This window comes from Polypterus senegalus, chromosome 9 (assembly GCF_016835505.1).
Source record: "Polypterus senegalus isolate Bchr_013 chromosome 9, ASM1683550v1, whole genome shotgun sequence".
NCBI classification, from domain to species: domain Eukaryota; kingdom Metazoa; phylum Chordata; class Cladistia; order Polypteriformes; family Polypteridae; genus Polypterus; species Polypterus senegalus.
In genome coordinates, this window is record NC_053162.1 from 29,971,867 (window position 1) to 29,997,237 (window position 25,371).

The 25,371-nt window shown below is 36.5% G+C and overlaps 1 protein-coding gene across 4 annotated transcripts in view; it reads right to left on the bottom strand.

The window, feature by feature from the left end:
- The window catches only part of cdk5rap2 (CDK5 regulatory subunit associated protein 2), a 172,594-nt gene that overhangs the window by 37,572 nt on the left and 109,651 nt on the right, over nucleotides 1-25,371 (bottom strand). For 3 of the 4 annotated variants that reach the window (XM_039762822.1, XM_039762821.1, XM_039762823.1), the window contains exons 31-37: nucleotides 24,531-24,906; nucleotides 21,950-23,348; nucleotides 21,697-21,813; nucleotides 19,385-19,970; nucleotides 17,353-17,585; nucleotides 14,698-14,749; nucleotides 14,286-14,449 (exon numbers count right to left, since the gene is read on the bottom strand). In XM_039762822.1, the coding sequence (XP_039618756.1) occupies nucleotides 14,286-14,449; nucleotides 14,698-14,749; nucleotides 17,353-17,585; nucleotides 19,385-19,970; nucleotides 21,697-21,813; nucleotides 21,950-23,348; nucleotides 24,531-24,906 (2,927 nt within the window). The remainder of the gene's footprint in view (nucleotides 1-14,285; nucleotides 14,450-14,697; nucleotides 14,750-17,352; nucleotides 17,586-19,384; nucleotides 19,971-21,696; nucleotides 21,814-21,949; nucleotides 23,349-24,530; nucleotides 24,907-25,371) is intronic. The other variant, XM_039762824.1, reaches the window with a different exon arrangement.

Genomic DNA, 25,371 nt, shown 5'->3' on the forward strand with positions numbered 1-25,371 from the left:
CAAACAAAGGCTAGGAGCCTGTACGAGACCTTTGCCGCTAAAGAACCAGAGGACGACAGTGGCGACCGCGAAGAAGATGAAGAAGATGTAGAAGATCCACAACCAGGGACGTCCAGTGATTCACCACGTAAGAAACGGCAATTTTCTGCTAGCAAAGGGTGGTTTGCAAAGTTTCAGAAACGCTATGGCCTAAAAAGCGTTTCCCTGCAAGGGGAGGCTGCTTCAGCTGAAACGACGATTTCAACTTGAAGGCATACTGGTAGCAGTACACAATTACTATGTTCCTCCAAAATATCCAGAAAGCATTACAAGAGATGAAGCCTGCCATCATTAGCGGCAGCTGGAAGAAGTTGTGGCCCGAGGTTGTTTACGACAACAAAGGATTTACACCTGCCGAAATCCAACACTTGGCAGCACAGAAAGCTGTGCAGTTGGCTGCGATCCTTGGAGGTGAGGGCTTTGCAGACATGACTACAGATGACGTCGACGAGCTACTAGACTGCCACTCCCAGCCGCTAACCGACGAAGACCTCGAAGAGTTGACGAAGTCGGCGAGTGAAGAAGAAGAGCAGCAAGAAAATGAAGAAGTTGTCTCCCCAACTGGCTTGACTTTGGAACGGCTCGCCGTGATCTACAGACTGGCTAAGGATCTGCAAGAGTGGTCACAGGAATGGGACGACGATATGGTTCAATCGGTCCAATTTTGCAACAAGATCGACGACGTCATGACTGCCTACAAGCTGCTCTTCAACCAGAAAAAGAAGCAGTGGCAGCAACTGCCGATCACAATGTTTTTGCAGCCTCGCAAAAAAGAGCCAGTTCCTACTACTACTACGGATATACCTTCAGAAACTGTGAAAGAGTTGCCCTAGGAAATGTTAGGTAGGTCCCTGTTATTAACAGAGTAAAGGGTGGGTTGTAAACAGTACAGGGATGGTTTAAAAACGTCCAAATACACGTTGAATAATTAAATAAATATGGTGTCCCTAGTTCGCGGAAATTCAGTTATTGCGGCCGGCCTTGGAACTATCTCTCGCGATAAATGAGGGATTACTGTATATATATTGTAATAGTTTACCTTTACTTTAAATGTAAAATAATGGTGCTGTTAGACATAAAGCTTGTGTAGTGGAATCATATTTAACAGCAGAAAGTTCTTATAATGTTAATTTAACAGTTGCATTTTTTGTAGTCATACTATTTATACAAAGTAAAAATCTAGTTACATATACAGCAAAACAAACCTTAAAAAGACTCTAAGGTTGATGTACAACTTATTATATATATTAAGTATATTAGAAAAGATTTTAAATAAAAGTGTGTGCGCTTTTTTTCTTTTTTTAATGAAGAAATTAGTTCCTGGGGATAGGGGGCAAAGACTCACGAGAAAAGACAACAAATTATACCCTATCTAAGCTACAGCAGCAATGCAGGCTTTTCGAGTTGAAGAATATTAATACCTGTTGATGATGAGCCCAAGAAGCAAACCACTAGTGATAATCATGAGAGTAACAAATTTGCAAACAATGTTTTGTATACCTAACAACACAGACTTCCTATACCAGTTTAAATTTTAAACTGGATATTTGCCTACACCTTTGAAGACTGCTCTGCTTATACAATTATTAATTACATTATCAAAAAACAGGAATGTATTAGGTCCCAGGGAACTTATGCATTGTCAGAGCAATGCAATACCTTCAAAATGTTTCACAATTTTAACTACAATTGTGGTATAGATTTACCTGCTTTACTGTTTAACTCCACTGGCTCATCTCTGCACTATCTTTGGCAAGAACTAGATAGCAATACCTTTGTAGGACAAAGTGGGCATTTCCCATTTTGCTTGGCTTTAGTGGTATACCAGGCCTATTAAGAAAGCAGATTTAACAGAAATTCAGTCATCCAGCTTCACCTTTCCCAGCTTGCATTCCACGGCCGATCAGTTGGATCCAAGCCTTACATCACCAAGTACAATGCAAAGCGTTGGATGCACTGGTGTAAAGCACACCACCATTGGACTTTAGATCAGTGGAGACATGTCCTCTGGAGTGACAAAATATGTTTCTCTGTTTGCCAATCCAATACACGAGTCTGGGTTTGGTGGTTGCCAGGAGAACAGTACTTGCTTGACTGCACTGTGCCAATGCCAATGGATTAGGTTGTGAGGTTGTTTTTCAGGGGTTGGGCTTGGCCCCTTAGTTCCAGTGAAAGGAACTCCTAATGCTTCAGCATACAAATCAATTTTGGACAACATGCTCCCAACTTTGTGAGAACAGTTTGGGGATGGCACCTTCCTTTTCTAACATGACTCTGCACCAGTGCATAAAGCAATATCTATAAAGAAATGGATAAGCGAGTTTGGTGTGGAGGCACTTGACTAGCCTGGACAGAGCCCTGACCTCAACCCAACAGAACACCTTTGGGGTGAATTACAGCGGAGACTGCTAGCCAGTCCTTCTTGTTCAACATCAGTGCCTGACCTACAAATGCTCTCCTGTAAGAATGGTCAAAAATTCCCATAAATACACTCCTATACCTTGTGGAAAGCTGTCCCAGAAGAGATGAAGCTGTTATAGCTGCAAAGGGTGGGCCAACTCCATATTAAAGCCTTTGTATTAATGGGATGCCATTAAAGTTCATGCGTGTGTACGGGCAGGTGTCCCAATACTTTACAAAATATATTGTAACAGGACGCTATATAGGCGCCTGAAATGACACAGATTCACACCGGTGGCACGTTTAAAAACAAGAACCTTTTAAAACACAGTCCCAAGCACACAAAAGTACAAATACTCTTACACTTTGCACCACCACTCCTCCTCCTCCCGACTCAGGCTCCTGGCCCCTTTTATTGTCCACCCGGAAGTGCTCCAGGTGGTTGACTGCCGAGTTCCGGCTGCACTTCTGGGAGTGGCGAATACACAGCACCCTAGCGGCGTCTGCGGGACCTAACAGGGCTGCACCCAACTCCAATTCCCATGGAACCCTGAGGGAAACCGAGGCACTGCTCCAACCAAGGAGGGCTGCCATCTAGCAGCCAGGGGGAGGTACTGCACAGTCCATGGCTGCTCCCCCTGAACATATAGCGAAGGGGCATCCTGGCCGGGTATGGACCCTGGCTGTTCTCCACAATATATATATTATACACATACTGTATGTATGTATGTATGTATGTATATATATATATATATATATATATACACATATACACATATACACATACATACATACACACACACACAGAGTTATATTTCTATAATTCTTTTTATTCTGTTTCTGTTAAATGAGAGTACTTCGGTTACTTTGATGTGATGGAGACCCACATTCTAAAACAAACAAAGGTAAAGAAAATAAAGTAGTCGCCACACTGAATTATTTAATTACCTGAATTGCCACAGGCAAGATGGATACGTTATTAACCAAGGTGAATCTCTCCATTTTCTTACACATTAATGCTTGCTTCTGTAGAGACAGTAGGAGATCTCAACAAATCTATTTTCAAGTTTTCTTTTTTCCATGTCTTTGAAATTTTTATAATCAAGCATACTCATTTTCCTCAGCTGACACAGTCTAAATACACCAGTTGTTTTTCATGTTTTGAGAAATTTAGAACTGTTGATTTTGTATTGCTGCCTCACAGTTTGGAGACCTGGGTTCGCTTCCTGGGTCCTCCTTGCATGGAGTTTGCATGTTCTCCCCGTGTCTGCGTGGGTTTCCTCTGGATGCTCCGGTTTCCTCCCACAGTCCAAAGACATACAGGTTAGGTGCATTGGCGATTCTAAATTCTCCCTAGTGTGTGCTTGGTGTGTGGGTGTGTGTGTGCCCTGTCTGGGGTTTGTTTCCTGCTTTGCACCCTGTGTTGGCTGGGATTGGCTCCAGCAGACCCCCATGACCCTGTTGTTAGGATATAGCGGGTTAGCTTATTGGATAATGGATGGATGGATGGATTTTGTATTGCCCATGTTTTATGACAATGTTTGACTCAGTTATAGTCTTTCAAGATTTGAATTGCTTGCTGTTCTCTCATAAACAGTTTTCAAGGCAACAAAAGAAATGGCAAGGTAGAAATCCAACACGACACATTCATTGCACTTAATGTGTGCACAAACAATCTAAAAGGAAATACATAGTTGCCAACATACCATACTACTTATGCTCACATTAAATGCAGGAGATGCAAAACAGAAATTGTCATTCCAAAATGCAAAAAAGCATACAATCTCTTGGCAAATAAATTAGGTACACCTGTAAACCTACTTAAACATTCAATTAACCAACCAACCATGCAGGTCAGGAGCAATGTTCCCTCTAAGGAGTAGCATATAGTGAGCAAAAAACATTGTTTATGAGCGACATTTTGTTTAAGCCAAAAATTTATGAGCACCAATTTTCACCATAAGTGTCAGTGGCAAAATTGTTGTTGCCAGACAAGCACGTTGAAATGTTTCTGTCATTGATGATCACCTAGGAGAGTGATGGCTCTGAGGCTAGGGATCTGCACTGGCAATCGAAAGGTTGCCGGTTCGAATCCCATAAAATACCAATAGGGACTCTGCTCTGTTGGGACCTTGAGCAAAGCCCTTAACCTGCAATTGCTGAGCGCTTTGAGTAGTGAGAAAAGCACTATATAAATGCAAAGAATTATTATTAAAGAATTATTAAACACACAACAGTCCCTAGAGTTTACTCAGAATGGTGCGAAAAACAAAAGACATTCAAATGAGTGGCGGTTCTGTGGATGGAAATGCCTTGCTGACGACAGAACTCAGAGAACAACAGCAGAAGACCACGTTGATTTTATCCTGTCAGCCAAGAACAGAATGCTGGGCTGAAGTGGGCACAGGTTTACCAAAACTGGACAGCTGAAGACTTACTGAAATGCAGCCAGTTCTGATGAAGCTCTGTTCCTGCTAAGGCACAGAGATGGTAGGATCAGCATTTGGTGCCAACAGCATGAATCCATGCATTCAACCTGCGTTCTGTTAACAGTCCAGGGTTAGTGATGGTGGTATAGGGAATATTTTCTTGGTGCACATTGGGCCACTATTATTAATCAATCATCATTTGCATGCCACAGTTTGAGTATTGTTGCTGGCCATGTGTATCCCATCATGGAAACAATTTACCAAGACACAAAGCAAAAGTCATCCCAAACTGGTCTCAAGAATGTTACAATGAGTTCAGTGTTTTTCATTAGCCTCAGTGGGATGTGGTGGAATGGAAGATTAACAGCATGAATATGCAGCTGACGAATCTAAAGAAATTGCATGTTTTAGTCATGTCAAAATGGACTATAATATCAAAGGAATGTTTTCAACATCTAGCAGAATCCATGCCACAAAGAATTAAGGCTGTTTGAAGAGCAAAAGGATGCCCAATCCAGTACTACTATAATGGTTCTAAGAATCTGCATAGAGAGTGCATATATGAAGAAATAAAGCAACAATAACAATTATGAATTAACTGAATACTACTAAGACAGACCTATGAGGTTCATTGTGCATATTTTTATACAAATACTTACTTTTGAAGAAAAAAAAATTCTTGTATATCAATATTTACAATACAAAATACATTGTATGAAGTCAGGTAAACATGAAAGTTTGCCTATTTATCTGCATATTCAAAGACAAAAATCAAATAATAATTGCACATTCAGCTTTTTTGTACAGTGTGATACAACAAAATTCATGTTTCTGCCCATCAAAAAGATCTCATGTGCTTAAATGCTTATCAACACATTTTATAACTGCTGGTAATTCATGACATACCCTGTATCAGGCAACTCCCAGTGGCATGCAGGAAATATCCTTAGATGGAATGTCAATCCATTACATAAATGAAACACTTTCTCTGCATTGGCCTGGGATGAGCAAAAAATGTACACATATATATATATATATATATATATATATATATATATATATATATATATATATATATATATATATATATATATATATATACTTGGAGGTGTGGCAGAAAAGTAATGAGACTGGCAACACTGCAAGCGATCTGGCAACGCTGTGCTGTTGTCCTTGATAGAGCACGTGTATCAGTACCCTCCCATAGCTCAGTGAGAGTTTCAACTCCTTCCGTTAACTACGTGATTTTTGTGACTGCTATTAGCGAAGTTGTGTTTTTGGTTGTGCGTCACGCAAAATGGAACAGCAGAATTTGGAGCAACGTTGTGCCATTAAATTTTGTGTTAAGCTTGGAGAATCGGCAAGTGTGGCGTTTGAAAAGTTAAAACAGGCGAAGGGAACATTCTTTATCCCGAGCTCAAGTTTTTCAGGGAGGCCTTCAACCGAAAACCAATGAAAACATCGAACGTGTGAACACTCTTGCGAGATTAGACCGTCGTTTAACATTAAGAATGTTGAGTGAACAATTAAATTTGAACAGATTTACCGTTCATCAAATTTTGACTGAACATTTGTACATGCGAAAGGTCTGTGCCAAAATGGTGCCGAAAAACCTCACAATTGAGCAGAAGGACAATCGAAAAAACGCATTCCTGTGGTTCTCCAGCCCCCTTATTCACCTGACCTCAGTCCATGTGACTTTTTCCTAAACTGAAAAATGTCCTCAAAGGACGTCATTTCAGGACTTTAGACAACATCCAAAAGAGTGTAACGGACATGCTGAAGACCATACCGGTTGAAGACTTACAGCGCTGCTACCAACAGTGGGAACAACGTCTCCATCGGTGTGTAGCTGCCCAAGGGAACTACTTTGAAGGGGATAACATTGATTTTTGAAAAAAATCAGTCTCATTACTTTTCTGCCACACCTATATATATATATATATATATATATATATATATATATATATATATATATATATATATATATATATATATATATATATATATATATATATAGGGTGGTCCAGATCTATTTATACAATTTTCATTACACTATAACTTATTAAGTTTAATACATAGAGAATGCACAAAAAAATATTTTTGTTGCCGATAGATGGCAGCACCTACCCTGCATTCCAAAATGGCAGGGAGATGATTGTCAGTCGAACAGCGGGTGTGACGTGTTTGCCTTTTCATAACTGCATAATTAGATCTGGACCACCCTGTACTGTATGTTTGGCATATCATAACAGGAATACTCATAGAATACCTAACTGGTTAAAACTTAACTGTGTAACCTATGCTGATTTATGGATAATGTGCAAAAACCATACAGAAACTAGCAATGCTGCATTATACCTCTGCTTCCCTGGACAGCTAAGGCAGCAGGGATAATACTTGTCCCATCAAAATGTATCTTGAATACATTTTACTTCCGGAAATAATTCTACTGTAATAGTGGTTCCATTCCCAATTACAGGCTATGAGAAATGAAGCTCAATGTTATGCATTTAAATGCAGAACTACTGTATTTTGGATAAATAGATAATTAAACTGTTAAAATCTCCATTGAATTAAATGCAACAGAATTGTGAACTTTCTTACACTAAAAAACAAAGGGCAGGGTTGGATGCATAGATTGGTAAAAAACTTAAATATGTGGGACTGAACCTTGATTAATTTGCTACTGCAGATGTCATATTTATTATTATTTATTAAATGTATAAATCTATCCATTACAGACTATACATTAATTTCATTGAAGTTTCTGATCAGTATGAGATTTACTAAAAGTATAATTGCATCACTTAATAAAAGATTAATAATTTTGCATTACAACTTTCAGAGGTAAATTCCAAGGCATAAAAAGCACAACTCTGCTAACTCTTGACTTACTAAACCAGAAAGGAAAAAAGTCAATGCTGTCTTTTACTGTCAGAAAACTGCCTAAGTCCTTGGCACATGAAAAAGAAGTTTAGTATTTCCTGTATCAAATAGTGAGATTGTCTACTATAGTAAAGTTTACATACATTAGATACACAAATATATATTGTACATATACAGTACAGACACACACTGTACGGCTAATATAAACCTTCAGACACAGTAAATGTTGAAAGGTCAAAAAACTGTACTTGCTAACGTCAATCCTCAATTATGAAAACAGACTAAATCTTCACTGAAAAACTTCACACAAAGGCTAATAAAATCAAATTACCTGTACCTGTATAATGTGTGGTTTCTCTGTTCACTACTTCCATTTTCTAACCAAGAAATCCTCAGTTTATGTGAAGTCTATAAAGCAAATATTCACAACTAAATTTCATTGTGGAGTCATGTAGTTTTATTGCTGGAACCATCATTTTAGAAGGTACTGTCTTCATCTGAAGCACACAATGAACTGATTAAATAGGAAACCACTAATGAATAATGTATTTTAAGTGGTGATGGAAAAATAACACCAGCTCCGCTTTCAGGTATTGTTCTTTGCCAACTATTGAGTGACTCTGAAAAATGCAATACTCAAAAGAAATGCAAATTAAAAAAAAAAAAAAGCAGTTACTTTTTACTTGTTATATTTTTTATATGAAGTCTCTTTATTGCTAATTCCTAAGCTAATATACTACAGTAAACAAAGCAATATGAAACCCAAAATTTACGCATATAAATAAAGATGCATACTCTTAAATACATGTTAATTTTGTTAGTTATGTGAGTACTACTTGTAAATACATGTTTAAATTTACTCTGAGGTTACTTCATTATGAATGGAGTTCATTCAGATTCATATGCTGACAGGTGACTGCTGTATGTCTACATTAAGTTACTTGTACCACCTAATCAATATGAAGGCAGTGTAAAGGAGAGACCAGTAAGGATCTGAAGTTTATTTGTAATGCTTTAGTAGCAATATTTGGAATATACTAGAAATACTAGACAGAATAACATGAAAAATGTGCTGTGATACCCTACACAAAACTAATAGTACAAACACAGAACCTTCTCAAATGGAAAAATCCTAATCCACCTTCAATAACTCAATTTCAAACTGATGTTCTATACTGTTTAAAAAATGGACCGGGGGGGTTGTGTTGGGGGGCTTGAATCAAGTTGTCTTAAGGGGACCGACTCAGAATTTGGTATGAATTGAATAGTGCTATTGCAATGTAAGTATGGCAGGTATGTACCAAGCCTTTTCATTTTATTTGCTGTTTTATTCAACAGGAAGAACATTTTTAGATGGGGATCCTTTCTCAAAAGGCACCTTACGTATGGGAAAGGTTCTATACATTTATAAAATGTATTACAACATTTTCTAAGTTGCACAGGATTTTTGCTATTGTGTCATGTTCTCTAAATTAAGTAAACTATATTGAAAGCTTCAAAGCTAATTCAATTTACACTGTTATACACCTTTGGTTAATTTCAACTGTTTTATACCTGCTGGGTTAGAGGACTGACACAATTCTGAATTACATAATACACAAAGAAACACTATTCTTGTTTTCCCAGTCTAGTTAAAATAAATAACAAAATAAAATTGTCTGAATAAAAAAATTCAATGCAAGCAAATATTACCTAACTAAAATACAGTATACAACAGGTTAAAACAACAGTGCACTAGATCACTGCAACAAAAATGCAAACATACCAAACATATACTTAATTCATAAATTAACCCTAAAAATGGTTTTACACATATCATTCTGACTGGGGTTGGTTCCTACCATTTATGTAATGCAGCCAGGATAACTCAAGGCTTCAATACCTCTTCCACTAAATTAAGCAGTTTAAGAAAATGGATGGATTGATGGATGTACCATTATCAATGACATCTACAATTTCCAGCAGATGGTGCTGGTTAGCAAAAAACATGGGCTCTTTGTAGCAAATCACTGAAGTGATTTTTTTTTTTTTGCTTTTTATTACCATACCTTCATCACAAAAATGTGTCACTTCCAGATTTGGTAAATGCCTCTGAGTATTTACAGAAAATGAAACAACCAGAGCTTATATACTCCAGCAGCACTTGACACAAGACAGGAAATGAAGAGTTGATTAAGTATTGCTTCTATACATATTGGGGCAGACTAACTCCCTGTGATCATGTGTAGGGCTTGCAATTTGGCACAGGAATTGCACGTAATTAGGAAAAACACATAGCTGTCTATAGAAGGTCCCACAGCTGACAGTATCAGACCAAAACCCAAGCCATCAGAACAAAAGTATTTCCTGCAGAGTTCAGAGCATGGATTGAGTCAAGTCATAGATCTGGGGAAGGCTACAGTAGATTCTGCAGCACTGAGGATTCCAAAGAGCACAGTGATTTCCATAATTCTTAAATGGAAGAAGTTAGGAACAACCATGGCTCTTCCAACACCAGGCCATCTAGCCAAACTGAGAAATTAGGGGAAAAGTCATTCTGTAGAATATTTATGAGATCAGGCACCAATGTTTGACGAGAAGACCTGGCTCATAAAGTTGTTCGGTGGGGTCGATGTCAGAGGTCTGTGCAGGCCAGTCATCCAACCATGTCTTTATGGACCTTGCTTTGTGCACTAGGGCACACTCATGCTGGAATAGCAAAGGGTCTTCTCCAAACTGTTTCCACAAAGTAGCCTTATCCAAAATATTTTGGTATACTGACGCATTAAGATTGCTCTTCACTGGAAGTAAGAGGCCCAGCCCAAACCTGAAAAACCACCCCACACCTTCAAACTTTACAGATGGCACAAGGCAGTTAAGCAGTAATGTTCTCCTGGGATCCGATCCAGATTGACTCACCCATCTGACTTCCAAGGAGAGAAGCATGACTCGTCACTCCATGGAACACATTTCCACCACTCCATCTAATACTTTGCAATGGACTTGGTGATGTGAGGCTTGTAAGCAGCTGCTCAGCTCCCGCCGCAGTTTTTGTGCTTACGTTAATGCTAGTGGAAGTTCGAAACTCTTCAGCTATAGAATCAGCAGAGCGTTGGCAACTTTTATGCATCATGCCTCTTAGCGGTCATTGACCACCTCTGTGACTTTATGTGGTCTTCCGCTGTTTGGCTGAGTTGCTGTTGTTCCTAAACGCTTCCACTTTCCAATAATACCACTTGGCTGACAGTGAAATATCCAGCAGGGATGAAATTTCACAAACTGTCTTATTGCAAATGTGGTGTCCTATTACAGTACCATCCATGACATTGCTGAGCTCTTCAGAACAACCCCTTTTGTTTCACAAATGTTTGCAAATGGAAACGCATGGCTAGGTGCTTGATTTTAAATACCTGTGTCAATGGGTCGGATTGAAACACCTGAATTCAGTAATTAAGAGGTGGGTCCCAATACTTTTGTCCATAAAGTGTATATGTATAGCCGTAGCATTGCAACACTACTTTCTGGAGTACTAAACAACTCGTATATTAAAATAAATAAAAACTATGTAAGGTGTTTTTGGCAAGGTACTGTGAGGACATGCAATGTGGGGGGATAAAAAAAGATATCTTACGGAGCAGCACGTTGCCAACAATTAGTGTACATGCTCCTGACCAAAAACACACACCTAATGTGAACAGAAAACCAACATATTTTTTTTCTCTGTCAAGTGGATCTAACAAGGAGTACTGAAAATGGTTGTGCATTTTGATTACTTTACCTGGTAAAGCATACATCAGATGAGTGTTATTATAAGCCTTGAATAAACACATTGGCTATTAAAATATGCACAGAAAACAAAAACATTAAAAAATTAAAATATCACATTTTTTTAAAATAATAAAAATATGTTATGCATTTACAGTGACTTTATACAATTACTGCATATTTGTATTACATTAAACAATAAGTAAAATATGAATTCAAATAAAACATCAAAGAAAAAAAGAAAGCAAACTTGGGCCTAAATAGCATCTGAGTTCTCCCTTAAATCACAGTGCTTTAGGATTACACTTAATCTGGCTCACCACCCAGACCTGAACAATTTACTTGATGTTTTTCTTCTCTAAAATTAAAAATATTTCTGCAAGTTCTGATGTACTATGTATGCTTAATAATGAGGAAAGATTCCATAATATTAAAAAATACTTTTGTTGTGCTGTGCTTAGGTATCAAGGTAATGCAGTTGTTCATACTGAGACTTCAGAGCTTCATGGGACTGAATGCATACTCCCTTCACTTTGCAGAATTTGCATATTACTTAAATCGGTTTGTGTTTCTTCTCAGGTGCTCAGACTTTCCTCCTAAATTCCCGAAAACAAGTATATTAGCTTAACTGACAATTCTACATTTTCTTAGAGACAGCAGACCTGTGTAAAGGTCAGGAAAGAGAGAACTGTGAGCTTCCTCACCGTGGCCAACCAGGGTCCTCACGCGTGGTTTCCAAAATTAATTTATTCAAAAGGACCTCAGCCTCTATAGTCTCAAGTTATCCCTAACCTGTTTGTCCCCTGAGAATCAGGATCACCTTCATTCCCTAATATGTCTCAAGTATTGGATTTTTTTTTCGGTAGATCTGAAGTCTGCTCCAAAATCAGAACACAAAAAAGGCAGATAATAAAGTGTAAAATGTAACTGGCAAAGTAAAGTGAAATGTAATGCAGAGATATGTAAAAGTACAATAGATCAATCCATCTTAAATACTGTTTAAATATGTAAGATCAAGTAAATTAGCTTTCACTTCTTTACTTAATAATCATTTACATGCATGCAGTTAATTATGAAAAAAAGAGAAAGCAAGTTGTACGTATTAAGCTAGTATACTGAATGAGAACGCTTGTAGAGCAGGGGTGTGAAACTCAAGGCCCAGATGGTGGATCCAGCCTGTCGAGCTTTTTAATGTGGCCAATGTAATTTGTATTTAAATCATGTAACATATGACTGGTGATGATGGGTTGGCTTTGTCAAAAGATAACTTTAATGGTTGTTTCATATACTGATCAGATCTGTATTTAACTTAACTGGATTACATTTAAACCTGCCATGAAAATTAATCTTCAGTGTCGTTTATTTGCACAGCAAAGCACGTTACAGCTACTAAACTATAGCTAGAATAGAAACCACTCATATTGATCCAACAGAAAAAATGTGAAAATAAGATGACAAATCACATTCCCATAAAGAACGTTCGTGTTTTAACATGATGAGAAAAAAGTCACAGTTTGATAAAGACAGACAGATATTCATGTACTGTCTGAAAAAGATTTCAGGCTTACCATTTCACATAAGTATATGGAAGAAGAAGCCGAAAGAAAGTAAACATTCTTGTCATTGGGGGGTTCGAGTGGTTTCATTGGTCAAAGAAATGGACACACTGGAGAACTAAGAAAACATTGCATGGTTTGAAGAATTCTGATTCATGCTTATTCACTCAGATGAATGATGAATTAGAATAATATAAAAAATACAATGAATACACTCAATAACATAGTCATTGTGGTTTAATGGATTTTGATGTATTGTGGTGAAATATAATGAACAGCAGTAAGGTGAAGTTAGTGAATTAAATCTAACGCAGTGGCCTCCATAGGCACCAGATGTTAATCTAATCACACAGACATGATTTAAAGAGCTATTCTGAGTGGGGGATCCAGCATTAGCTGATTTGCAACTACTGTGGGAACAGTAGGAATACATATGGTCCAACACATCTATGTTATATTTTCAAATCATTGCTACTGTCTTGCCTTAATAGTAAATGGGAATCAACTTACTATTAGGTGGATATTCCACTTAATAACGGCATACATTTTTGTTTTCCTCTCCTCTGTTGTCAACTAGTTAAATGACATTTATTATGCTAGTAGAAATTTATTTTGCCAAAATTTGTTTAATGTTATCATCGAGATCCATTTTGTTTTACTGTAACACTGTACACATTTTAGTAAACATACTAAACAATAACATACCGTAGCTGTAAACATTTTTAAGTTATGTGTATCTATAATCAGTGTACAGTATTAATATTAAAAACAAATACAGCTGAACAGTTTATTGCTCATTAAATTTAAGATGCTGTTCACCATTCAGAGATACAGTTGATCAATAGTTCAATACTCTACTAATAAATAATGAAAAGGAACACCTACTAAGATATAAGAGATGAGTTTAAATTGGCCCTGCTTAAGTGAATGTACAGTAGATGTGAGCATGAACATAATTGTCCTGAGAGGAACTGGCCTCTTACCCAGGGCTGATCTATACTATTTGCCCAATATTCTACGACTGGCTCAGACACCCTTACTATAATGTAAAGGAAAGGCTCAGCCAAATGAATGGATTAATTAAATATGGATTTTTCTATTGTCTTACGAAAAAGCACACAACTTTACATTAAAATCATTAAAGAGTTCTGCAAAGTGAGACCACAAAAATACTGTAGATACAGGTGAAAGTTATAAGAGGTAAATAAACTATTATTAACATCTTTACCTTTTGACTTTTCTACAGAAGAGTACTGTTGATCCCAGCCTTCAAACTCATTCTGACTGGGGGGCCAGTTATTTGTTATTTTAGTAGTATGAAGTTTAGAACAAATACTTTGTGAATTAGTTTTGTTCTTGTACTTGTTTTTTTCCTTCACCTCCTTAGTAAACCTGCAGTAACAATAAAATATATCTAAGCAAAAATTTTTCTTTATAAAATTGATTTCTCATAAAAAGTCAAACATTCTCATAGTATGCATCTTAAAAGGATAAAATAAGCACAAATTGTCCAGAATAATGCACATGCTATCGACAGATTGAAAGGATTATTGATGGGAATATCATATTTATGTGTACAAAATCAACAATTGAGACAACAATTCAACTTTCACTAAAATATAAAAGCATGCAAGCCATACCTTTTTACTACTTGATGAGTTGTCCGGTCTTCATTATCTGATTGCTCACTAACTACAATGTAAGAAATGTAAAGTGAATTAGGAATAAAACTAATAATACTGTCAGTTTTGTCTTCTAGTTTAACTTAATCTACAACGCATATCAAATCTCAAAAGTTTTATTTTGAATATTTATATTTTTAAATCATAAGTTACAACATTCATGCACTTTAAAAACTAGCACAGTAACGAAGGCTATAGCAAGTGCAACTGTTCAAACATAAAAAAAGATCCAAGTCAGGAACCAAACTGCAAAAATCTGCAAGGCACATTCATTGCCTGCATACACTCATTGGCAAGATAACAGTCTTTGAAGAGCAAGAAAACATCTGTAGTAAAACACATAGAACGTACACAAACTCAGCATCTTACTTATATAGTTTAGAATTCCTGCATTACAAACTATTTAAAGGCCAACAATGAAACCTCTATTATTATCTGCTTTAAAAGATGTGCTGATGAGCACCTGATCTGGGATGAGCTGTCGATCTACTGCATATTCTCTATTGATGTAACTTTTGAGTTAACAGGCTACCCACTGTTACTGTTACTCTGTGGCCAAATTGCTAGATTTTGACCATACAGTAACTACAGTGGGATCCGGATGCAATGAAGTTAAAACTGGTGTCTGAGCCATCTGAACCGAGTTAATCAAATTATCACTCTATTTAGTGGCTATTGACCTCAAAATGCAGTTCCTCAACACAATTAATTCATTTTACCTCCAGTATTCAGTTAACTAACATTTGAAATAAGAAAACCTAAATACGTATTTTTATTAAGTAAACCTATCTTTATTATCTGCATGAAAAAATAACAGAAAAATTAAACTATACATGGACATGTAGTTTAAATCACCTGCTTTGCAGGGTTGTTAGTTAAACACTACAGCTGAACAACACTCAGAAATGCCTGAGGCTATGGACTTAAGGCATAAGATATTGTGTGAGCTTTTGGCAGAGATAATAAGAACAAAAAACAACACTGAAACAAGTTTATATCAGTTCTGCAAAGAGTATTTACAACTAAAGAGGTTATTTGACATTTTTGTTGCAAGATTTGTTTTCATTTGAAATTCAGCTCTTTGACAAATGGCCTCACATGCTAGTCTAATGTATATTCTCTGTTATATGCATAATTCATTACTGGCTCAACAACAACCAATATACAAGTAATATAGAGACAAACACTCCCAAGCTATAATACTCCAAGCAATATGCTTTATAACTGATATTACATCATTCTTTTAAAAAGGAATTTTCTTTAAACAGGACATCAAGCAAGAAAAAAAACAACAACTCTGACTCTGACCTATCTTAAGCAAATAGTTACAGAATTCTTGTTATTCACCCAAATAATCTCCAGCAAATTTCACTTGCACACATGTTTTTTCTTTGACAGTAAGAATCTGTTTCTGGCCTCTCAAATAAATCTACTACAATCTATTACAGTTAACCCACGCAACGATACATATTTAGTAGAAGATGTTTTTGAATGTTTTTTAGATAGTTAAATTTAAAGGGGAAACTACCTTTTTAGTCAACCACCAGTGACATTGAATTTTCTCAGTTGATTTTCCTCAATTTGTCATACTGTGGAATGAATGACTTTTTAACCTCTTATAGACACATGAGAATCAGTAGTCTTTCTTACAAAGACCTCTTGTAACTCTGCTCTGCTGATTTTGACACAGTTTGGTAGCACTGACCTGTATAATTAACTGACCTCCTCTGCTGATTTATCTTAATGTATAGCAGGGCCCTTCAAAATTCCCTATAAAAAATGTCTCTTTTGGTGTACATAATGAAAATCATTAAGTCTATGGGATGATTAATATAGGCTTATACAAATGTCTTCTCAAATGGTTAACTGTATTTCTATTATTTTTTATTAAATAATAACAAGATGCATTAATGTACTATTTACTAGACTGGGTTACTTTATTTATGGCATGGAAATAAAAATTAGAATTCCAGGTCTTTAAAATATGTTCAAGACCATTTTTTATTTTTAAGGAAATGAACTTACTCTCTCATAGGCTTTCTATATGGACATGAAAACAATATATTAAATTGTAATTGCACTGCTGGTAAGAAGACCAGGGTTTGTGTCCTGGGTCCTCCCTGAATGGAGTTTGCTTGTTCTTCCTGTGTCTCATGGATTTCCTCCCACTGTCCAAAGACATGCAGGCTAGGGAAACTGGAAACACTAAATCGGCCCTAGGGTGTTTGGGGTGTGGGGATCTGTGTGTTTGTACTGCGATGGATTAGCACTCTGTCCAGGGTTTGTTCCAGCCTTGCAGTAGCTAGGACTGTGTCGAGCTGAACACCCCACCCCCATCCACCCCTAGAGCCAAACATCCCTGGTCTGGACTGTGCAGGTTAATGACATGGTGTTAAATAAACATATATCTCAATAGCAATGTCTGTCTGAACAATTACATTTACTTTAAGTCATTTATATTCCTGTTGATATTATACAGAAGCCAATCCAAATATACTCTGGATTTTCAAGAACAATAATATTAAACAAATAATTAAGAGTTATCAGAAAAGTGAAACAAAGACTAATTTATGCAATGAGAAAAATACACTTCAAAATGATTTGCTTGCTTACTGTTTTCCAATGCGTCAACTACTTTGTCAAGTAGCTCTAAACTTTTATAAAGCTGTTGTCTATATGTTTTCCCCAAATAATAATCCACATCACTGGCTTGAAGGAGATCCTCAAATGATTTTTTTGTATTGTCCAGCTGGTGATGATGCTGTAATATCAGGGTACGGGCTTCTTTAATTTGTTGTCTTAAGCGTGAGAGTTCTCTGGCCTGAGACTGTATTAGTGAATCAAACCTGAAAGGGAAAATTTAATTACTAATCAAAATGCTCACATATATAAAAGACAAATTTTAGTACAGGTAAAATTCCATTGCAACAAACTCATAGGGACCTAAAAAATATTTCGTTGTAACGAAAATTTCTATGTAATGAGATTCTGTATTTGTTACAATAGTGTTCTCTTTAACTTGTGTCCAGGCGTTTGCAATCATTTCAATAGCTTCTTTCGCATTAATTTTAATCTCCTCCTGCCTACAAGAATTTTTCTCAGCATTTCCTTGCCATAATACACTTTCAGGGTGCGAATGATGCCCAAATCCAACGGCTGAAGCACTGCCGTGCAATTGGGTGGATGGAATTCAACGCGAACATTATCTAAATGTGGAAGCATGTTGTGTGCAGCGCATTTATCAATCAGAAGCTGAATCATCCTTTTCTTCTTCATATTGTGAGGTTTCTGAACACTTTTGGGATCAAACCCCACTCCCCACTCAACGGGAACGACATGCTGAACTGTGTCCCGAAGCGTGATTGCAGCGTTCGTCGAAGATTGTTTGTCTGTTGCTGGGGCAGGGCAAGAGCAGGCTCACAGTGGTGCAGTGAAGCGCCACAGAAGCAAATCATAAAAGATCGGGGTCACGCTATAAATCCCTGTCTTGCACCCCAAAACACAAGGCTTAGTCTCAGTACTTTAGCAAAACCAGCTTTATTCAGCTTGAAACGGGAACGGCAAAGTTATTTATTGTAGCGTGATCTGCCACTTTACTATACACATATAGAGCAGTCAGGCAGGGTCGTGGCCAGGTCAGTGACCAAGTAATCCTGTTATCTGCATTTACAATGTATGTGCTCCTAACCTTGCATCACCCATCGAGATCTTTTCTGTTTTTTCAGTTTTACTTTGGCGGAGAGACACAGCGTAGCTGTGAGCCTGCTGTTGCCCCATACAGACGCGGAGATCGCACTTTGGGACGCTCTTCGGAGTGCAGTCTAGCTGGGGGAGGTCCCAAGAGAGTTTACAAACCACACATTTTCTTGAATAAGTGCCGCATTAATAGAAATGTTTCTTGAACAAGCATCACTGAACCACATAAAAACTGCTTTTTTGACATCTTCAAATGCAGCAGTTCACATACGTTTGCAACCCAAGATTTTTCTTCTTTTCTTGCTGCGTCTTTCAAGAAGGTTGACAGTGTCAATGGCAAAATTCCAAATTCACTTGGCAACGTCTTTTTTCTTTTTGCTGCAATCGAGAGCTGCAAAAAATTAGTTTTTTTTTCCTAATATGAATTGTTATCATGTTTTCGTGTCTGCCATTTCTATAGGAGGGTGACAATGAGTTAAATTCCAATGAATGTTTTTCAAATGTTGACGAGCAATAAGCAAAAGGTATCACTGAAAACCACAGAAAACAAAAAAGGCAAAAAAACAAACAAAAAAAAAAAAAAGTATGAGGAAAGTTCGAAGAAAGAAAAAAAATTACAGTGTTTCTGTTTGTGCACTTCGTTGTAATGAAAGTATCTGCTGAATGTACTTCGTACTAACGAGATTTCTATAGACTTGTGTCATATGGGGAAGCTGTTGGGAACGTAAAAATACACCATTGTAATGAAAATTTAATTATAAAGATATTCATTGTAACAGAATTTTACCTGTATTTTTATAAATTGTACTCAATATTAAAGCTTTGTTAAAGTAATTTAATGACTACTACAATCATTTTGTCCATATACATTCATCTGTTTAATTCAAGTAAATAAATCCCCACTGTTAAAACACATACATGTGCCTAACACAAAAATAATTTTCTTTACCTTGCAGGTGAGGAAGATCTAATTTTTGATTGCATTTGTTGAAGCTGATCCAAAATAATCTTGCTTGAGGCTCTCTCTTTATCAAGCTCAATTTGAAGACTCACTATTTGCTCCTTTAACATTTGCTGATCATGCCCGACATGATCTACAGAAAAACAATTGTCTGGACTGTGCCTCACAGTTACAAAATCTAAAGGTACCGTGCTATTCTGGCAATTATCTAACACATCTTCATGGTCACCAAGGTGAGTTTGACTGTGCTGGCTGAGACCAGACTCAACAGAACTAAGATCAACTGACAAAGAGTTTTTGTGAAGATAGCTTTGCAATTGATGAATGGCTTTTTGATAGCTTTCCAGTTGTTCCTTTAGTTCTTTAACTTGATGCTGAAGTTGAGCTGGGTCATCTGTATGGCCATAATCATCAAAGACCTCTGGACTTCTTATGTTGATTTTAGGAGAGCTTAGAGAACTTGGGTATGAGTTAGATGAAGGAGTGTCCATATTCTCCATACAACTCTGATCATGTGTTTGAAGCAAAGATAGGATACTAATGTTATTGCACTGCTGCATACCATGAATATGTCCTAAGAGGAAAATAAAGAAAACATTTTACAAAAAAGATTATATACTGATAAATAATTCTTTTACATTTAAAAATATTTCATTAATAAATTATTTATATTTTTTTTATTTAAAAATCAATTTGTGTGCTTATCTACTATATTAATAAAACTAAAAAAAAAACAAACAAACAACCAGGAAATGATCAAAGTAGTAAAAAAAAAGGAGTGAGACAGCATATATAGGTAGATTAAGGATATTCTTAGTCTGGTCTTTAATAATAGCCTTTGCATTCTTAATGCCTATTTCAACCCTCTAAGGCTACATCAACATTATTACATTTTAATGTAAAAATGGTGTTTATAAATTAAAAGAATTTCCGTCTACATTAGCACTTTCACATCAAAGTATCTCCATCAACACTCAAATGACCAAAAACACATGTAATACAGCATTCAGCATACGCTGGACATGTGCACATTGGCGTAAACAGAAAGAAGAAGAGTCAACCTTGAAAGGAAGGTTACTCTGTCAGCCATGGGATTTATTGCAAAACTGTAGTGATCAGTAAATTATTGGCTTGATACACATATATAAAAACAATTTAGATGCATACAGATGAACAGCATAACAAGAACCATAAAAAGCAACTCTATTATGCCTGTTACGTTGGAATATGGTTTTCTTCCATAAAGGGTGACGAATCACGGAATGAGACATTCTAATGAGTAGGATCCAATCAGGGATGGGCCACAAATAAGCACAAACTAATCACAGCACAATTAGGGTTTTGACCCACACACAATTTTCTGTTTTGACCCACACACACTGCAGTGGCGAGTCGGCATTTCCAGAATAATACATGGCTTTGGAGATTGTTTCAGAAGTCTCAGTTTTTTTGGGGGGATAACAACATCAAGGTAGTCTGGATGAAAGATGAAAACAGACACGAATGTCTGTGTTTTTGGTCAAAAACATAGCAGTGTGGATATAACCATAGATTTTGAAAGGTCAAAAGTTAAAACATTGTTAAGACGTTAAGATCAATGTCTCATCACATATGGCTTGTAATGTTCTTAACTCTACAAGAACGCAAATGTATGTGGCTCGTTAAGACTAAATAAGTCTCATGTAAGGGTCTTCTAGATGGCAAATGTACACTGTGGTGGACTGCCTTGTTGGCATGACATTACCAGACTGGAACAAGCAAGACTGAACACAGTCCAACAAGGCAATAAAAGAAAATGGAAAACAGTGTGTAAGGGTACAGTCAGTCTGCAATAAGCATGGTCACCACACCACATAAAGGAGAACAGTGGGTTCTGTACTTGGGGGAAAAAAACATGTCTTTTTTTCCCCCAGGAAACAAAAAACAGACAAATTAGTAGATACCAGTGATGAAATATTTCAGATTTGTATCAATAGTACTAAGACTATTGTCTTTATCATTTACATGCTTAATTGTTCCAAATTGTAAACAACCAGCAGCAACGAAGCATTCATGCAAAAACAAAGTCAAGCAATTATGCAAAAATGCTTTTTATATTCTGTAAGTGCCTTGAGCATGGGAAAGGTGCTATATAAATAAAATGTATTATTATTATTATTATTCAGTGCAATCAGGATGGTGGGGTCACAGAAGAGAAACATGTTACTGAAAGAAAAAAATAAGTAATGCAGCTTTTTTTTTTAGCATGCTCATGCAAATTTTATTGCCCAATAGTTAGTCTAAACAGATATGCTTTCTACCTGAACTACTGTTTTCTTCCCTATCCAGATCGCTTTCACTCTTTCCACCGGTATCATACCCAAGGTCTTGCAATTCGACCTGAACCTCTTTGTCATCTTGTCCCAAAGAAGTTCTAGCTACAGATAATACATAAGCATTAGATTATTGAAGCAACAAAGCCAAATTTAACACCACAATTTTTCACAAAAATAAAGTTTTCAATGTTACAAAGTATGTAGGAGAATGAAAAAAAAGTGAAAACATATACTTTACCTTGTTTTGTTTGCAAATGAGCATTCTGAAGTGTAATGGTGATTTCTGCTTCTATCAGTCTTTCTTGAAGTTCTTTATGCTGGGTTATCTTTTCCTGAAGTTCATTTTGCAAGTGGAGAACTTGCTGCTGAAGCTGCACGATTTCATTAACGTCCAGATTTTCACATGACACACTGGACTGTAGCTCATAATTAACACAGTTGTCTTGATTCTCCACCCCTGATTTATCTGGATGTCGGGGGTTATTCACATTCTGATTTTCTGCACATATTGCATTAGATTCTTGCATGAAGACCTTCTCTTCAAGTTCTTTACAATAATTAGCCTTTTCCCTCAAAGCATTTTGCAGCTCCTTTACTTCAGGGCAAATTGCTTGACCACTACTACAATTACACACAACAGCTGATGTGTTTGGATCATTACTTGTAGGATCAGCTATAGTGGCCTGGATATTACCTATACTGGAAAGCTCATTTTTCTTTCCAAGAAGATTGTGAAACTGATCTTCAAGTAATTTGGAATCGAAACCCGAAGTCTGAGTTGTTACATTCTTAGTGGTCAAAGCAGACTGTGCTGAACACCAGTCCTCTGAAGTTTTGAAAAACAAGGTCTCTCCAGAGTTCTTTCTGAGTTTGCTTACTTGCAGAGACAAATCTGTGTCCATATTATCAACAGATGGAACAAACAGCGGTACATTAATGAGCTTTTCACAGCAACCCAAGCATAGCAGATTCTTGTTTAATTTTAAGATGTGACCTTGATGACTATGAACTTCCCAATTGCTGTTTTGAGCTGAATCAGTAACATGACAACTTTGTTCAAGTTCTTTGAGCTGTGCATCTTTTTGATCAATAATTTTCTGCAGTTCTGTTATTTGCTGCTGAAACTCTAATTCAATACTCTTTGTTCCACTCATATATGTTCTCTGGAGTTTGTCTTCAAGTTTGCCAATTACAGTGTCTTTCTCCTTTAGGGTTGTAAGAAGCTGCTCTACCTGCTGAAAATTGTTCATGTCTTGAGAAACGTCTTGAAGACATGTCTCATCACACACTAATGTATTATCTAAATGGTCAAAATCATCTTTTACTTGTGGAGATTCATTGCATTTCTTCCAATCGTTTTCTGTTTCACTGCTGGCATTCCAATTCAAGCTACAACTAGGAATAAATGATGGGCTAGGTGACCTGCAGTTTGTTGAAAATGATTCTGTTACAGAAAGTTTTCTGTCCAATTTTTTGCTAAATTGATTCTTCTCCTGAAGACAGCTTTGATGGTTCTCAGTTTGAGGTACAATGATAGGATCAGCACACCAGTAATGAGCAGTTTTATTAGCAGCATCAATGGCACTGTTCATCTTGTTTGCTTTTATGCGAACTGGCAGCCGAGATTTTGTGGGAGTCTAGAAAGAGTTGGGGGGAAAAAAATAAATATAGTACAATACCAGAAAATTCAATAACTTTAAACAGGTCAGACATTTCATTTAAAAACCATATGACAAATTATTGTCTAAATAACAGTACTAAAAACAAAGTAAATGCAGGTTTGTATATAACAAAACATATTACATGTCACTGCATTCCAGTGTCATTTTTTAATTACTTAGTTAAGCAGGCACCATTTTAACGTAGGTTGACAAAAGCATATGCATATCATCAGAAAACAAAGTATTTCAGATATTTATATATATTCATTTTCATAATATGTGTTATATGCAAATGAAAAACTAACAAGAGGATTAAAAAATCATCAACCTTTTTTAAGTGATTAAATACATGTGTACATACATTTATTGCTATTGTTCTTTTAAACATTTTATTCATAATATGTAAACTTGAATCTGACTGTCCAGTCGGTTCCTATACTATGGAGGTTACATTTACAATGTTTTCATACTGGCAAAGCAACAGACAATTAAAAAACAGAATGAAAAGAAGTGCAAAAATTTAAATTAGCACAGTAGAGTGAGATGCTTTTTTTCTTTTGCGGCGCAATGGGACCTTCCATTTTGTAAGCCTGCCTTAGACACTGCACCAAGAATGTCTCCCATTCTCTTATGCTTTTAGATGGCAGTGCAAGAAAGACCTGAACGTCTACTGGGAACTCTTGCTCCCTCTCATCCACAGCAATACAAGAAGAATCTTTAGTTACTCTTAATATGCCTCCCTCACTGTGGCATGCGGTGAAGCAACAAGGAGTACAGCACATGTTAACAATACACTCACTCAATTTCATACACATCTGCGATGAAAGAGAGCAAGACATGCTCATCCTGGCAGGGAGTTATGCATCTACTCTTCTCTCTCTCTCTCTCTCTCAATGCTGCACAAGGTGGTGTAAGAAAACAACGTAATATGATTTAACAAAATACTAGGTGACCAGAAAAAAAAAAAAAAAATTAAAAAAAAAAAAAATAAAACAGGCAGCATTTATTAGATCTCTGTCCTACAACATTTCTATAAGATGTGTCCAAAGCTTACTGGTTCTGCAGAAAATTAAGTTTAGTCAATGAATCTTGTTATGCCATTAATATACAGATAGAATGGATAGAAATGAATACAGAAAAAAAATAAACACAACTTACCCTGGAAGGAGCCAGTCTTGATTTTGATGGATTTCTAGGCAGGAATGCATTCTCTGAAACTGTTGTCTTTTGCCCCGTGTTCTTGGCTGCTTCCTCTTGACTAGATGCTCCTTTATTACAGACTTCGCGTTGTATATTTAGAATTTCAGTTTCTCTTGGGATGTTAACTATCAAGTCTGTATTAAAGTTGCGTTCACCATCAATGGAAGAGTTATGTACTAATTGCTCCATTCCTTTTCTAGAAACCTGATGATGCCCATATTTTCCTCTTTCCTCTTTAGAATCTTTGCTCTTGTCTTTGGATTCCATTAAAGACCCTCTTTTAAACAAACTAGTTAAGTGAGCATTCTCCCCTTTCAGCCTTTGGATTTCACTTCTGCAAAGTCAAAAACCCAGACAAATTGAAAATGTAAAATATGAATGAATTACTTGTTTTACCTTGTCTACTACAACTCACAATGAGCATACTAAGTTTACAAAAGGTTCCTCTATGCAGTAAACTGAACTTACTTTTTCTTTAGCGTTTTTGTTGATTTACAAGATGTAGTAATTCAAACTGAACTTCTACTATTTTATCCTTACAGTTCTAAAACCTAATACAAAAACACGGATTGCTACCAAATGTCTACCAATAGTCTCTTCATTCTGACATTATCTCTCAGGATGTTAAAAGATTCACATTATACACAAACTGTATAATTTCATTATATTATGTACTGCACATATGAAAATAAACTAGAATTTGAAGTGCAGAAATACCTACAGTACAGGCCAAAAGTTTGGACACACCTCCTCATTCAATGTGTTTTCTTTATTTTCATGACCAATTACATTGGTAGAT